The sequence below is a fragment of the Perognathus longimembris genome, chromosome 15 (genome assembly GCF_023159225.1).
Source record: "Perognathus longimembris pacificus isolate PPM17 chromosome 15, ASM2315922v1, whole genome shotgun sequence".
In the NCBI taxonomy this organism is placed as follows: domain Eukaryota; kingdom Metazoa; phylum Chordata; class Mammalia; order Rodentia; family Heteromyidae; genus Perognathus; species Perognathus longimembris.
The window spans coordinates 11899615-11913695 of record NC_063175.1 but is presented as its reverse complement, the minus strand read 5'-3'; the positions used below and the strand labels follow the sequence as shown (position 1 = coordinate 11913695).

Genomic DNA, 14081 nt, shown 5'->3' with positions numbered 1-14081 from the left:
GTTTACTCATTTGTCTGTCTTTTGTATTTTCCCCCTTAAATAACACCTCCTTCAAACATTAGTTCTCTCTTGCTTTGCAAATGCTCAGTAAAAATAAATCTCTATTTACATAGGTATTTACATATATTTATGTTATTTTATTGAATACAAATCACAACTATAGTTTATATTTTAAGGTTTTCATCTTTTTTTGGAGGAGGTATTTGAACTCTAGCCACAGAAATTGGGATCTCTTTCTTTCTTTTTTTTTTGGCCAGTCCTGGGGCTTGGACTCAGGGCCTGAGCACTGTCCCTGGCTTCTTTTTGCTCAAGGATAGCACTCTACCACTTGAGCTACCTCTGGCCTTTTCTATATATGTGGTGCTCAGGAATCGAACCCAGGGCTTCATGTATATGAGGCAAGCACTCTTGCCATTAGGCCATATTCCCAGCCCTCTTTCTTTCTTTCTTTTTTTTTTTGCCAGTTCAGGGCCTGAGCACTGTCCCTGGCTTCTTTTTTGCTCAAGGCTAGTACTCTGTCACTTGAGCCACAGTGCCACATCTGGCTGTTTTCTATATATGTGGTACTGGGGAATCGAACCCAGGGCTTCATGTATACGAGGCAAGCACTCTTGCCACTAGGCCATATTCCCAGCCCTGGGATCATTTTCTAATACATATGAAAACAATCGTTTTTGTTTTCTCTGCTGTGAATTACACTTCATGTCCTTTGCATCTTTTGTTGTTTTTGTTTTCCCAGACAGTCTCACTGTGTAGCTGAAGCTAGCCCTAAATGTGTGATCCTCCTGGCACAGTCTCTTTGATGCTGGGATTATAGGTGTGTATCAACCCCACCTAATTTTTTGGCCATTTTTCCCTTTGCTCCTTCAAACAGCAAACTTCTCTAAGTAACAGAAAAATGTAAACATAGTATTTGAACATTTTAATAGGTTTTTACATTACAGAGTTGACATATCCTATGTTACAGTAAAAAAAGAGAAAGGTTAACAATTCTCTAACCTCTTTATGCAGTCTTCATATAGTGAAGAACATAAATCTTCTGTGTCACCTATGTTATAAATAATTTTCTTGATCTTTTATCTTTTTCATGCTAACTTCTATAGCCGCACCAACCCTATAAATCTCCAAAGAAATTAGGTCTCTCCAGTTTTAACTTATTGGAGTTGTCACTCTAAACTCCTTTATTATTTCATAATATTTCCCTTGCTTATAGTCACATGTCAGCAGAAAACAGTCCTTGATGCAGAGGAGAAAACATGGAGTTTCACACCAGTTATGTTCATTATGAAGTGCTAATTGACTTGTAGAGACAAAATTATAGATACTCCTATAGTAGATCAACTAGAAATTTTATGGAATGCAAATGGGAGACAAGTCAATGCAAAGATTCTTAAGTTTTCAGGTTTTCTGCCCTAGTGCTAAGCATGTATGTGAAGAAGACAATCTCTGCTTATGTTGAGCTTAAAATTCAGTGTAGGAGATAGATAACTTAAAAGAAGGTTCCATAATTATGAAAAGAGTTTGTGAATATTTTAAAGTTGTAACTTTTTTGTTGAATTATGTGTTCCGAGGATAGGACTTCTGGTTTAAAATAAGTTTCAGAAAACAGGGAATCACTGACTTACTTGGAAATTCTGGTTCCTTTTTTGTTGGTGGTGGTGGTGGTTGTGGGGCGTGGGCACTGTCCCTGAGCCTCTTTGTGCTCAAGGCTAGCACTCTGCCACTTGAGCCACAGTAGCACTTCTGGCTTTTGAGTGATTACTTGGAGATAAAAGACTCCTGGGGAACTTTTCAGTCATGACAGGCTTTGAACCACAACCCTCAGATCTTAGCATCCTGAGTAGCTAGGATTACAGGCATGAGCCAGCCTGGGCAGAAAAGTTCCCCGGAGACTCTTTATCTCCAATTACTACTCAAAAACCGGAAGTGGAGCTGTGGCTGGTGATAGAGCTCAGGCCTGGAGCACAGAGAGGCTCAGGGACAGTGCCCAGGCCAAAAAAAAAAAAAAAAAAAAATCAAGCTTGGATGAGAGGCTAGGCAGGATCGGGAGGGGGAGAGCTAATAAAGAGAATGAATGGAGTTGAATATGGCTATTGTAGTTTGAAGCATTGACCCCCCCATCCCATTGTCCCAGGTGCAAAGAGACACCAGGCAGACCCTCAGAACCTGCTTTTATGCAGGCAGCAATTGACCTAGGCCCAGCCATAAGCAGTCCCTGTGGGAAAGCCGCCAACTTCCTAGACCTAGTGGCTTTTTCGTTAACCACTGCCTCCTTGCTCAGATCCCATATAAGCCTGGTCCCAAATTCACCCCCTCACAGTCTCCAAACCTCTGGGAAGGTCTGTGCCCCTCTCTGCTCTATCTGAATAAACAGTCCTCACCAGTGGAAGATCGAGTCCAGCCTGTTTCCTACATTTTCCTAATGTAGTTTATTTGCATAAAATAGAAAAGTGAAACTTGTCTAAATTATTTTAAGAAGGGTTAGGGGATATGAATATGGGAGAATTATAGGGGTTGGGTGAGTGAATGGTCAAGATACACTTTATATTTGTGAAAGTGGCACAATGAAATCTTGTATTACTGCTTTTTTTTCTATTTAAAATTCAAATAGAGGGCTGGGGATATGGCCTAGTGGCAAGAGTGCTTGCCTTGTATACATGAGGCCCTGGGTTCAATTCCCCAGGACCACATATGCAGAAAATGGCCAGAAGTGGCGCTGTGGCTCAAGTGGCAGAGTGCTAGTCTTGAGCAAAAAGAAGCCAGGGACAGTGCTCAGGCCCTGAGTCCAAGCCCCAGGACTGGCCAAAAAAAAGAACAAAAACAAACAAAAAAAAAACCAAATTCAAATAGAAAAAAGTAAAACCAAGTATAGTACACACTTATAATCCCAATACTAGGGAAAGTCTTACGTGTGTGTGTGTGTGTGTGTGTGTGTGTGTTGCTCTGGAATATTTAATTGAATTCTGTGTATGAGTATGTAAGAGATAGGTTCATGTGGAAGAGTAAATGAGAGACAGAAAATATGAAGTAGCAGATCAGGCCTAAATAAGAGCCAAACACTTCAATCTTGGCATGAAATCATACAAGTAAGTTTTAGGCTACAGTTAAGCCTTATAAACCACAAGTTGGTCAGGATAGGAATGGAGTGATACATTATTAGAAATAATGATTTCTTTAACATTACATATGTACTGAACCAATTACAGTTCTCTGTAACTGCATAAAGAGTTTAGGCAGAGGTAAAGATGTTTTCAAGGTCTCAGGGTTATACCACAAAAGCAATGATTATTGAAAATTCTTTTTCTTAAAAACAGTTAGTTTTGCTGTGCTGGGAATACAACCTGGGGCCTGGTGCATGCTTGATAGGTAGTCTACCACTGAACTAAATCCATACCCCTGCTTTTTAATAAAATGATCTTTTATGTCAGTAAGTTTGCTTTTATATGCCATTTTTAAAGCTATCTAAATCCAAGCATTATCATGTACTTGGAATTTTAAAAGAAAGCAGTGAAGGTGAGAACGACCCTAGGTTTAATGGTAAATAAATGATATATTGAAAAGATTTGCTATACTAGAATGTTTTGGGGGAAGAATATGGGACAAATGGCAAAATCAAAATATTAAAGAATTAAGCCAGGCATTACTCCTGCTACTCTAAGATTCACAGACATTACAGTTCAATGCCAATAAAGAAAAAGAAAAGTATAAGACACTCTCTTTTCTATATGCCCCATCTCAACCAGTAGCTGAATATGTTGGTATGTATCTATCATCCTAGTTAAACTACAGCCCAGACAAAAGAAAAAAAGGCTTAAGAGACGTCTCTCACAAGAAAGCTGGGCATTGTAAAGTACATCTGGCATCACACCTGTTGTGGGATGTATACGTGAGAAGGTTATGGCCTAGATCAGCTCAGGCAGAAATCAAGGCCCTATTTTAAATAGCCAGAGCAAAAAGGGCTAGAGGTGTGACTCAACTGGCAGAGGAGGGAATATTTTCAGGTAATTTATGAAAATAGCATAAAGAATTTAAGGATTCAATATTGCAAATCAATTTTAGGTCTTTATATACCTCCCCTTAGATTATTTAGCTCCTGATGTGAATATCTATCTCACTCTGTACAAATTTTCTCAATAGTGGCTTGTACCTTCCTGTAGTCCTTTGTAGATTTTTTTTTCTTTAAAGTTCACTAACCTTTTTCATCTTTTTTTTTCTTTTTTTTTTTGTTAAAAACTTTTTTTTTTATTAATTGGACATAAATTTTTTTACAAGGTGTTGTGCAAAGAGGGTGCAGTTACATAGTAGGGCAGTGTGTACATTTCTTATGATATCTTACGACCTGTTTTTCTATCCCTTGTCTAGGTCAGGTTGACATATATGCAATATACAATGTATCAAGAACATATACAGTATTCACAGACTTGGTCTCTACTGTCTCTCCGTCTCCCTTTGTTAACAGTCATATATCAGGGAGATCATGCCCCTTTGTTTTCTGTGTTCTAGGCTTGTCTCACTCAACATTATTTGTTCGAGTTCTGACCATTTCCCTGCGAATAACAGTATTTTACCATTCCTAATCGCTATGTAGTATTCCATTGTGTATAAGTACCATAGTTTTTGGATCCATTCGTCTGTGGAGGGGCATCTGGGTTGTTTCCATATTTTGGCTATTGTGAATTGTGCCGCGATAAACATGGAAGTACAAATGCCTTTTTGATATCTTGGACTTTGCTGTTTAGGATAGATGCCTAGGAGTGGTATGGCTGGGTCATAGGGTAGGTCTATATTGAGCTTTTTGAGAAACCTCCATACTGTTCTCCAAAGTGGTTGTACTAATTTGCACTCCCACCAACAATGGAGAAGGGTTCCTCGTTCCCCACAGCCCCTCCAGCATTTGTTGTTTCCTGAGTTCAGAGTATAGGCCATTCTAACTGGGGTGAGGTGGTATCTCAGGGTTGTTTTTATTTGCATTTCCTTTACTACCAGGGATGTTGAGCATTTCCTCATATGTTTCTTTGCCATTTTTATATCTTCTCTTGTGAAGTCTCTCTTTAGCTCTTTTGCCCATTTCCTAATAGGTTTATTGGGCTTGGAGGGGCTTAGTTTTTTGAGTTCTCTGTAGGTGACCGATATCAGGCCTTTGTCTGTTGCTGTGCTGGTAAATATCCTTTCCCATATCGTTGGCTGTCTTTCTATTTTGGTGGCTATGTCCTTAGCTGTGCAGAAACTTTTTAATTTGTAGTAGTCCCATTTGTCGAGTCTTTCCCCTATTTGTTGTGCCCCTGGGACTCTATTCAGGAAGTTCCTTCCTGTGCCTATAAGTTCTAGTGTCTTTCCTACTCTGTCCTTCTGTGTTATACATTGTGTACAACACAATGAGAGATGTGAAGATGTACACATCTGTACCTAGCAGATGCCAGAATCATACTGTTGAACCTCTATAACTTTGTAGCTAGCTAGTCCTTTCTTCTTTGTAAGTACCAGCCACATGTATTTCATTATAGTAACAAAACCAGCCTACTATAGCTACAAAGATTGCCATAATACTTACTACTGGGATATAGGCTCTTCTTTCATTCATATTTTCAGCACTAATCTAGAACTTTGCCTTGTCTATTTGTAATTTCTGAATAATTCCCATGAGGGGAATACCATTCATTTACTCACATGTTAATCTTCACTGCATAAATGAATAATGGTTTGAGGATTAATAGCTTGTGACCCCTAAGAATACTTTTTTTTAAATTTTTCTAAAATAAAGTTCTCATATCATACAATTCACTACTTGATATAATTCTTCTGTGGTTTTCAGTATATCCACAATGTTGTGCAGCTGTCACCACTAATTAATTCCACCACCTTTTCCTCACTCAAAAGAAGCTATTAACAGTACCAGTGGCTCATGCCTATACTCCTAGCTCCTCAGGAGGCTGAGATCTGAGGATGGCACTTTGAAGCCAGCATGGGCAGCAACATCTGTGAAATTCTTATCTCCAATAAACTACACAGAAAAAGCTAGAAGTAGTGTTGTGGCTCAAGTGGTAGAACACTAGCCTTTAGCAAAAAGAAGCTCAGTGATAGCACCCAGACCCAGAATTCAAGCCCTAGGGCTGACAATAAATAAATGACAAAGGAAAAAAAAACCTGTTGTAACTCAAGTGGTCATCCCTTTAACAGTCTTCAGTATTCTGATTCTAAAATCAGGAACCATAACCTTTAAAATAAGTATTACTAGACAAGTGATTATCACACAAATTTGGATTATTACATGATTAAGCATAAAGAAACAGGATCATTTTTCCTGCTGTAAGTTGAAGACTGAATTTTTTTTTGGCCAGTCCTGGGCCTTGGACTCAGGGCCTGAGCACTGTCCCTGGCTTCTTCCCGCTCAAGGCTAGCACTCTGCCACTTGAGCCACAGCGCCGCTTCTGGCCGTTTTCTGTATATGTGGTGCTGGGGAATCGAACCTAGGGCCTCGTGTATCCGAGGCAGGCACTCTTGCCAATAGGCTATATCCCCAGCCCTGAAGACTGAATATTTTAATACCGTATATTTATAAAATGTTGACCTGGAAATAAGTTGCTATTAGATACATACACAGATGTTTTTGGCTTATAAGAAGTAATAATGGGATGTTATTGTTTGGTGTCTGGACTTGAACTCAGTATCCTTCTGCCTCAGCTTTCCAAGTATTTAAAATCATAGATGTGCAGCATTGCACATCTGCTCAAGAGTGTATTAGGTTTTTCTTTTTGTTTGTTTGTTTTTGTTTTTGCCAGTCCTGGGGCTTGGAATCAGGACTTGAGCACTGTCCCTGGCTTCTTTTTGCTCAAGGCTAACACTTGAGCCACAGCGCCGCCTCTGGCTGTTTTCTATATATGTGGTACTGAGGAATCGAACCTAGGGCTTCATGTATACGAGGCAAGCACTCTTGCCACTAGGCCATATTCCCAGCCCCCTAGAGTGTATTAGTTTTAAAAGAATTAATGTCTATGAAAAGAAAAAATCAAATATTTAAACTGTCTTGTAGAGTTTGGTACTGGCTGGCTTAAACAAGATAATAGTCCATAGCAAGTACTAATGCCTTTGTGTAGCCCTTAGAGCAAAGAGGTAAAAATATAAGCAGTTATAATAGTCACTAAGCCTGTAAAGAATGGAAGAATATAAATAACTCTTCTTTTTATTTATATATTTTTTCTGCTTGATGACATGATTGACAAAACCTTTTTATCAGTTGATCCTTTTACCTTTCTAACATTATATAATTTTAATGTTTTTAAATTTGTTGCATACTATCTCACATTATATGCTTTACATAGGATAAATCCATACCAGAGTATATATGTAGCCATTATAACCTCTTTGTAATTCAACTTAAATATTAATTATAGCTTCTTCTATTTAGTGCATGTAAGAAGTCCCTTGTGTAGTTTTCAATATTTATTGCTAAAAGAAACTAAATTAAAAACATTTGTTTTCGGCTGGGAATATGGCCTAGTAGCAAGAATGCTTCCCTCGTATACACGAAGCCCTGGGTTCGATTCCCCAGCACCACATATATAGAAAATGGCCAGAAGTGGTTCTGTGGCTGAAGTGGCAGAGTGCTAGCCTTGAGCAAAAAGAAGCCAGGGACAGTGCTCAGGCCCTGAGTTCAAGGCCCAGGACTGGCAAAAAACAAACAAAAAACATTTGTGTTCTACTATTGCTAATTTAACTATTACTATTGCTAATATAACTAATTTCTAAAATCTTAGTAACTTAATGTCACCAAAAAAAAAGAAAGATTTCCCTACAATTTTAGTGGGAAGAAGTAAAAAATAAATTTGAAAATTGAAGTGAGGTCCACATGCTTACTAGACAAGCAATCAACCTCTTGAGACACTTTCTCAATCCCAGAATAAATCTCATGGGGATAAAGTGAAGGTGTATGTACAGCATTTCCTTCTGTGATTACATGAGAGACTGGATTCTGTGTGTGTACGTATGCAGGTGTGCGCGGGCATGCGCACTTGGGCACGCAAGCACTTTCCATTTTTAGAAGCTATCCACATTTCTTGTTTTATGGTTCTTTCCTCATCATCAAAGGTGGCAATGCATCATTTCCTAATTACACTTTCAGTCATAGCCTCTCCACCGATATGGAATCTTGTAATTACATCATACCCACTCATTTAAACAAAAACAAACTCCTTATCCCAATGTCATAAACTCAATCAGATCTATAAATTGCCCATCAAAACACAAGTTAATGAGACACTCAGATGACATGTTTTTTCTAAGGATATTGTTAGGAGATAAGCACAGTTAAATAATGTTAAGAATGTAAGTGTTTATAATAGATCTCTATTGTAATCACCTTTGAATGTGTACTTAAAAAAAAACACAAATGAATTTGAGAAAAAAACAAAAAACAAAAAACACAAATGAGCTATTCTATTGGGGGCTAGTTGGATTTATATTTGGTTGACAATTCTAAGATCCTTCCCTTGTATCTGGCTGTCTTGAGGGGAGAGCTTTTCACAGATTAGTCCATTGTTTGATATCATCATGGCATTTTGGTTGCTTTGAACGCTTCTTTGATAACTTGAGAAAATAATATTCTAGTTACAAGTAATACAAGTACTTCTGAAGCCATCTGCTTGGGAGGACTTCTTCCATCATAACTACTACACACAACATAACCTGGCTTTAAAAGTTGCCACTCTGGGCAAGAAAAGCTTGGGTGGACTCTGAATAGTCCTAATGGCTTTACAGCTATTCTCACTCAAATGGGCCAGTCTTAGCTCACTATTGACTCAGTAAAATGTCAGTGATTGGTGCAGTAATAGGTTTCTTAATGACCTGTATTACAGGTTTGTATAATTGGTCCTAATGTAGGGCTTGTGATAGGTGAAACTAGAAGCTTCACTGTGACTAGTGGAATTGTAAACATAATACAAGTGTGTCAAGCCAATTTTCTAGCTACAGAATAATCATACCATTTTTCAGTCTTCAGAGGTTAGTGTAAGGTATTTCTCTGATGAGCTATGTCCAGACACATTCAGGTTGCAATATTAGGACCCAGTAAAAACTTCTACCAAATAGTCTAGTACCTACATGTAGATTTTATCTCAATTAGAGTGGTTTGAGCTAGTTGTATAATAATGACACAAAGCCCTGGGCCTTCCAGACCTGGCAGTGACAGTAGTGGACATATAAGGTAACTAAATGGCATCTGATTCTCAAAGCTTTGAACTGCTACACTCAGAGATTACGGTGAAGTTCCAAAAAGGAACCAGTAACAGAATCTACAAAATGCAAAGACAGTGGAAGCACTGAGAAGAGATTTTGAAGTAGCTGAGAATACAGAACGACAGGCTGGGAGAAGGCAAATGTAGGAGCTAAAACTCTGAGGATTGCAAGATCCAGTCCAAAGAAGAGTTGGAAAGAACCATCAAGTGACAAAGATCCTGACTAAGCTCAAGATGTGTTATTTTGGATAATGACAGTTGGCACTCTAGGCCTCAAGCCTAAATAACTCTTCTTAGCTATACGAATACAGATCCAACTATTTTAATTTATTAAATGACTATATCTTTGCCCCTTAGCTCTTACAACTTCCTGGGAGTTCCTTTTTTTTTTTTTGGCCAGTCCTGGGCCTTGGACTCAGGGCCTGAGCACTGTCCCTGGCTTCTTTTTGCTCAAGGCTGGCACTCTACCCTTGAGCCACAGCACCACTTCTGGCCATTTTTTATATATGTGGTGCTGGGGAATCGAACCCAGAGCTTCATGTATATGAGGCAAGCACTCTTGCCCCTAGGCCATATTCCCAGCCCCCGGGAGTTCCAATTTCTGGAAGTACCTACCCACTATATAACTGCCTAGCCTTTAGTCCATTTTAGTATGGTTGGCATCTCACTGACAAATTTCCTTAGTGACAAATGAGGTTAAGCAACCTTTTTTTATGATTATTTGCTAATCATTATTATACAGTTAAATTTCTGTAAGAATTACTTGTCTTAAAATTGGTTTTATCTTACCAGTCTGGGTATAACTCCTTTCTAAAGAAATGATTGCAAATATTTTCTTCTTACATCCCTGTAAGTTTTTATTTATAAAGTTCCACTTTCATCTAATTTTCCCTTTCATAGTTTTTTTTTATGGCACTTTTGAAAATCACTTGGATGTATGTGTAGATCTATTTCTAGATTTTACTTTCAGTTTCGCTAGTTTGCATACTGATATTTACACTAATAAACACTGCTTTGCTTATTCTTTAAGTCTATATGGAAGGAAATCGAGTAATGTGACTTGACAATTTTGTTTTTTCTCTTAGAATTGTTTCTGTGTCTCTTAGCATTTTATCCTTGCCTCCACCATCCAGTATCAAGGATTGAGCCCAGGATCTCACACTTGGTAGGCAAACACTCTACCACTTAAGCTCTGGCCACCAGACTTTCTGTTTTCATTTCTGTTTAAGAAATAGGATTTTTCGGGCTGGGGATATGGCCTAGTGGCAGGAGTGCCTGCCTCATATACATGAGGCCCTGGGTTCGATTCCCCAGTACCACATATACAGAAAATGGCCAGAAGTGGCGCTGTGGCTCAAGGGCAGAGTGCTGGCCTTGAGCAAAAAGAAGCCAGGGACAGTGCTCAGGCCCAGAGTCCAAGCCCCAGGACTGGCCAAAAAATAAAAAATAAAAATAAAAAAAAAGAAATAGGATTTTTCTAACAGTATGCAGGCTGGCCTGAAACTGATGATCCTCTTGCATGGAATTACACATATCTGTCACTATGTCTGCTTTCCTTCAGTAATTTCATATGCATTCTAGAAATTGTTTATTGGTGTCTTAAAAATTAAAAATAAAGCATTCTGGCCCTTTGACTGGAATGACATTGAACTTACAGAGCATTTTGAGGAACTGACATTTTAGCAGTGCTTTGTATTCTGATCTACCAATATGGTATGTCTCTATTTAGCTCTTTAATTTCTTTCAGTAATATACAGCCTCTCATTCTTAAGAAATTAGTGTTGTTGTTTGGTTACATATGTACTTAGGATCAGTGTGTATTAGTGAATTGACTCTTTTATCATGTATAATGTGTAAAATGTATGTTCTGAGACCTATTTTGTCTGATACTAATATAGTCATTCCTTGTGAACACTAATTACCTTTCTTGTGATTAGTGTCTTATATGCATATCTGTTTTCATTTATTTTAACCTACCTATATGATATCTGAAGTGAATTTCTTCTTGTCTGTTCTTTTACCTGCTTCTGGGTTGGTATGTTTAAGCCATTTGTGTTTCCTGTAACTGGATATGTATGGTTTGCTTAGTTCTATTATTATTTGTCATATTTTTTGCCTAAGTTTTTGAGAAATAACCCAAGAATTGCCTTTTTTTGTTTATTTGTACATTTTAAACTTCATTTAATTACCTAGTATGATTTTAATTTCTTGGTATAGTTTACATGGTAATGGCTCTAGTGGTTACAATTTGTTAATTGAAGTAACAGTTTAGGAATGTAAATGTGATTTTTTTCCAAGTAAGGTAACAAAGAATATATCAGCTTCTCTAACATACAGCCTACTTAATTTAATATTTTTTTCCAATAGGGTTTTCTCAGAAAATGCTCATGCCACTACTTCTTTAGTTGCTAATAACTTGCTTTTCTTCATCTGCAAATAGGCTGATATCTGTTGTTATGCAGGTCAGTTTTTTCTTTGTGCCAGAATTTTTCTGTTTTTATATAGCTTATAATTCTGTAAGCTTTACACTTGACCTACTTGGAGGACTGTGTAATGTTTAAATGATTGTTTATGATAATAGTTGAAACAACTGAATGGTCCCAAAGTAAGCTGTAACTCATTGTAATGTTAAATTTTAGAAGAAAAGAAGTTCCTTGTTGTCATCAGGTTTGTTTTCTCATCCATAAAAGAAAAGCTTTGAATTGTTTAAACTGTGGCACGGTTTTTATTTTATGTTTTATTTTTTGGATTGCTTTGAATCAAAGCCAAGTCCTCATGGAATCTAGGCAAAAGCTCTTCTGTTGTGCTATACACCAAAATAATGGGCTATTTTTCCTGTTGCATTATGTTGTGATGTGGTTCTATATAGATCAGTTTACTATGGTTTTGGTAATTTAGTTGTTATGTAAGATACAGGTTTTTTTCAGTTGAACCAAACAGAAATTTAAATACCAGTAGTACAGTTTGAGGAGCATAGCAAATTTTAACTCTGTTGAAGTTGTCTAAGTTTTAATAATTCAAATCAGAATGACAGGTTGCTTGGAGGTATGATACACATTTACAGTAAATATAGCATGAAGAAATTAAAATTAGGCTTATGAGTCATTCTGCTTGTGATTGTGGTACAAGTAATGCTCCTCTTGGCTAGAAGCCTTACTCTAGCCTAGTGCTGTACAATAAAAATTTCCATGATAATAGAAATATATATATATCTGCAGTATGTAGTGCAGTGGCTACTTTAATTTTATCCAGTTTTTTTAAAATTTATTGTTATTACAAAGGGATATACAGAGTACCTTGATCATTTTTCTTTGTGTGCATGCTAGTCCTGGGGTCTGAACTCAGGGCCTGGACACTGTCCCTGAGCTTTCTTTGTTCAAGGCTGGTACTCTACCACTTGAGCCATAGGTCCACTTCCAGCTTTTTTTTTTTTTTTTTTTTTGGCCAGTCCTGGGGCTTGGACTCTGGGCCTGAGCACTGTCCCTGGCTTCTTTTTGCTCAAGTCTAGCACTCTGCCACTTGAGCCACAGCACCACTTCTGGCCATTTTCTGTATATGTGGTGCTGGGGAATTGAACCCAGGGCTTCATGTATACGAGGCAAGCACTCTTGCCACTAGGCCATATCCCCAGACCTCTAGTTTTTATTAATTGAACTGTAGCCACATTTAGCTAATAGATCATCAGAAATCAAATTAGTTCTATCCTTGTAGGTTCCTCTCTTATATGTATAGCCCTGAGAATTTCTGACCAGATTACTAAAGCATAAGCTTGACTGAAAATAAGCTTCTTAAGAGTCTTTAGAATATTAGTCAGCTTGTAAAGTAAGAAATAAATGGCAAAGAAAATGATGCATTAAGTGTTTATTGCAGGATAACAAATATTTTATCAATAGGTTGATAAAACTGCTAAGTATCTTCAGGTGTTCAGTGAAGGAACTGAAACTGTAGTACAGACTTTCTGTAGGAAGGGTTTTAATATGGGAAATCAGATGTAAAATTACTAATCAGACCTATTAGGTTCTTTTGAGTCATAAGAAATAACTTCTAGACCAAGTCAGAATTACAATTGAAACCTAAAGTTTGGGCATTGTTTCTACTGACGCTATTTCTGAATGTCCAGGAAGCTGCAGATATTATAGTTTAGAGAATGTGGCTCGTTGAGTAGATTTGAACAAGAGAATGTTAATTAGAAGCTCAAATTGTTACGTGAAAACTTGGTTTAGGTTAAGATAGCCTTTCTGAGAAAATATTCTTACAGAAATGCTGAGAAAGCAGAATTGCATTAATTTTGGCACATAGACTTTTAAGTAGGTTCTATTGTGAATGTGTTCAAATAATCCTTGTGTATCCATTCTTTACAGGTTCAGAATGAGAAGACTGATACAAGAAGAAACTAGCTAAACAGCTATAAAATGCCCAAGTCTGGGTTCACAAAGCCAATTCAGAGTGAAAATTCTGACAGTGACAGCAATATGGTAGAAAAACCATATGGAAGAAAGGTATATAATTGTAACTCAAGATTTGTTTTACATTTTTGTACTGGGAATAAGTAATTACTCATCCTATGAAAAGCAACATGGATGTCAAATGTGCTCATAAGCTTTCCATGACCATAACAAACACCTGAGATAAGTTTTAAAAGAGGAAAGGTTTATTTTGGCTCATAATTTTGGAAGTTATAATCCATGGTTACTTGAGTCTATTGTTTTTGGATTTGTGACAAAAGCAGCATATTGTGGTAAAGAGCACTTGGTAGAGCTAACACAAAATCACTGTCTAGCAAGGACTTGGACATACCATAAGAATCCATCCCAGCCATCCCAGGGGGCCATGGGAGACAGTCACATACAG

The 14081-nt window shown here is 37.6% G+C and overlaps 1 protein-coding gene across 3 annotated transcripts in view; it reads left to right on the top strand.

Annotated features, from left to right (window-relative positions):
* The window catches only part of Ankrd12 (ankyrin repeat domain 12), a 112382-nt gene that overhangs the window by 4104 nt on the left and 94197 nt on the right, over window positions 1-14081 (top strand). For all 3 annotated transcript variants that reach the window (XM_048363444.1, XM_048363442.1, XM_048363445.1), the window contains exon 2: window positions 13592-13729. In XM_048363444.1, the coding sequence (XP_048219401.1) occupies window positions 13643-13729 (87 nt within the window). In that variant the 5' untranslated portion in view covers window positions 13592-13642. The remainder of the gene's footprint in view (window positions 1-13591; window positions 13730-14081) is intronic.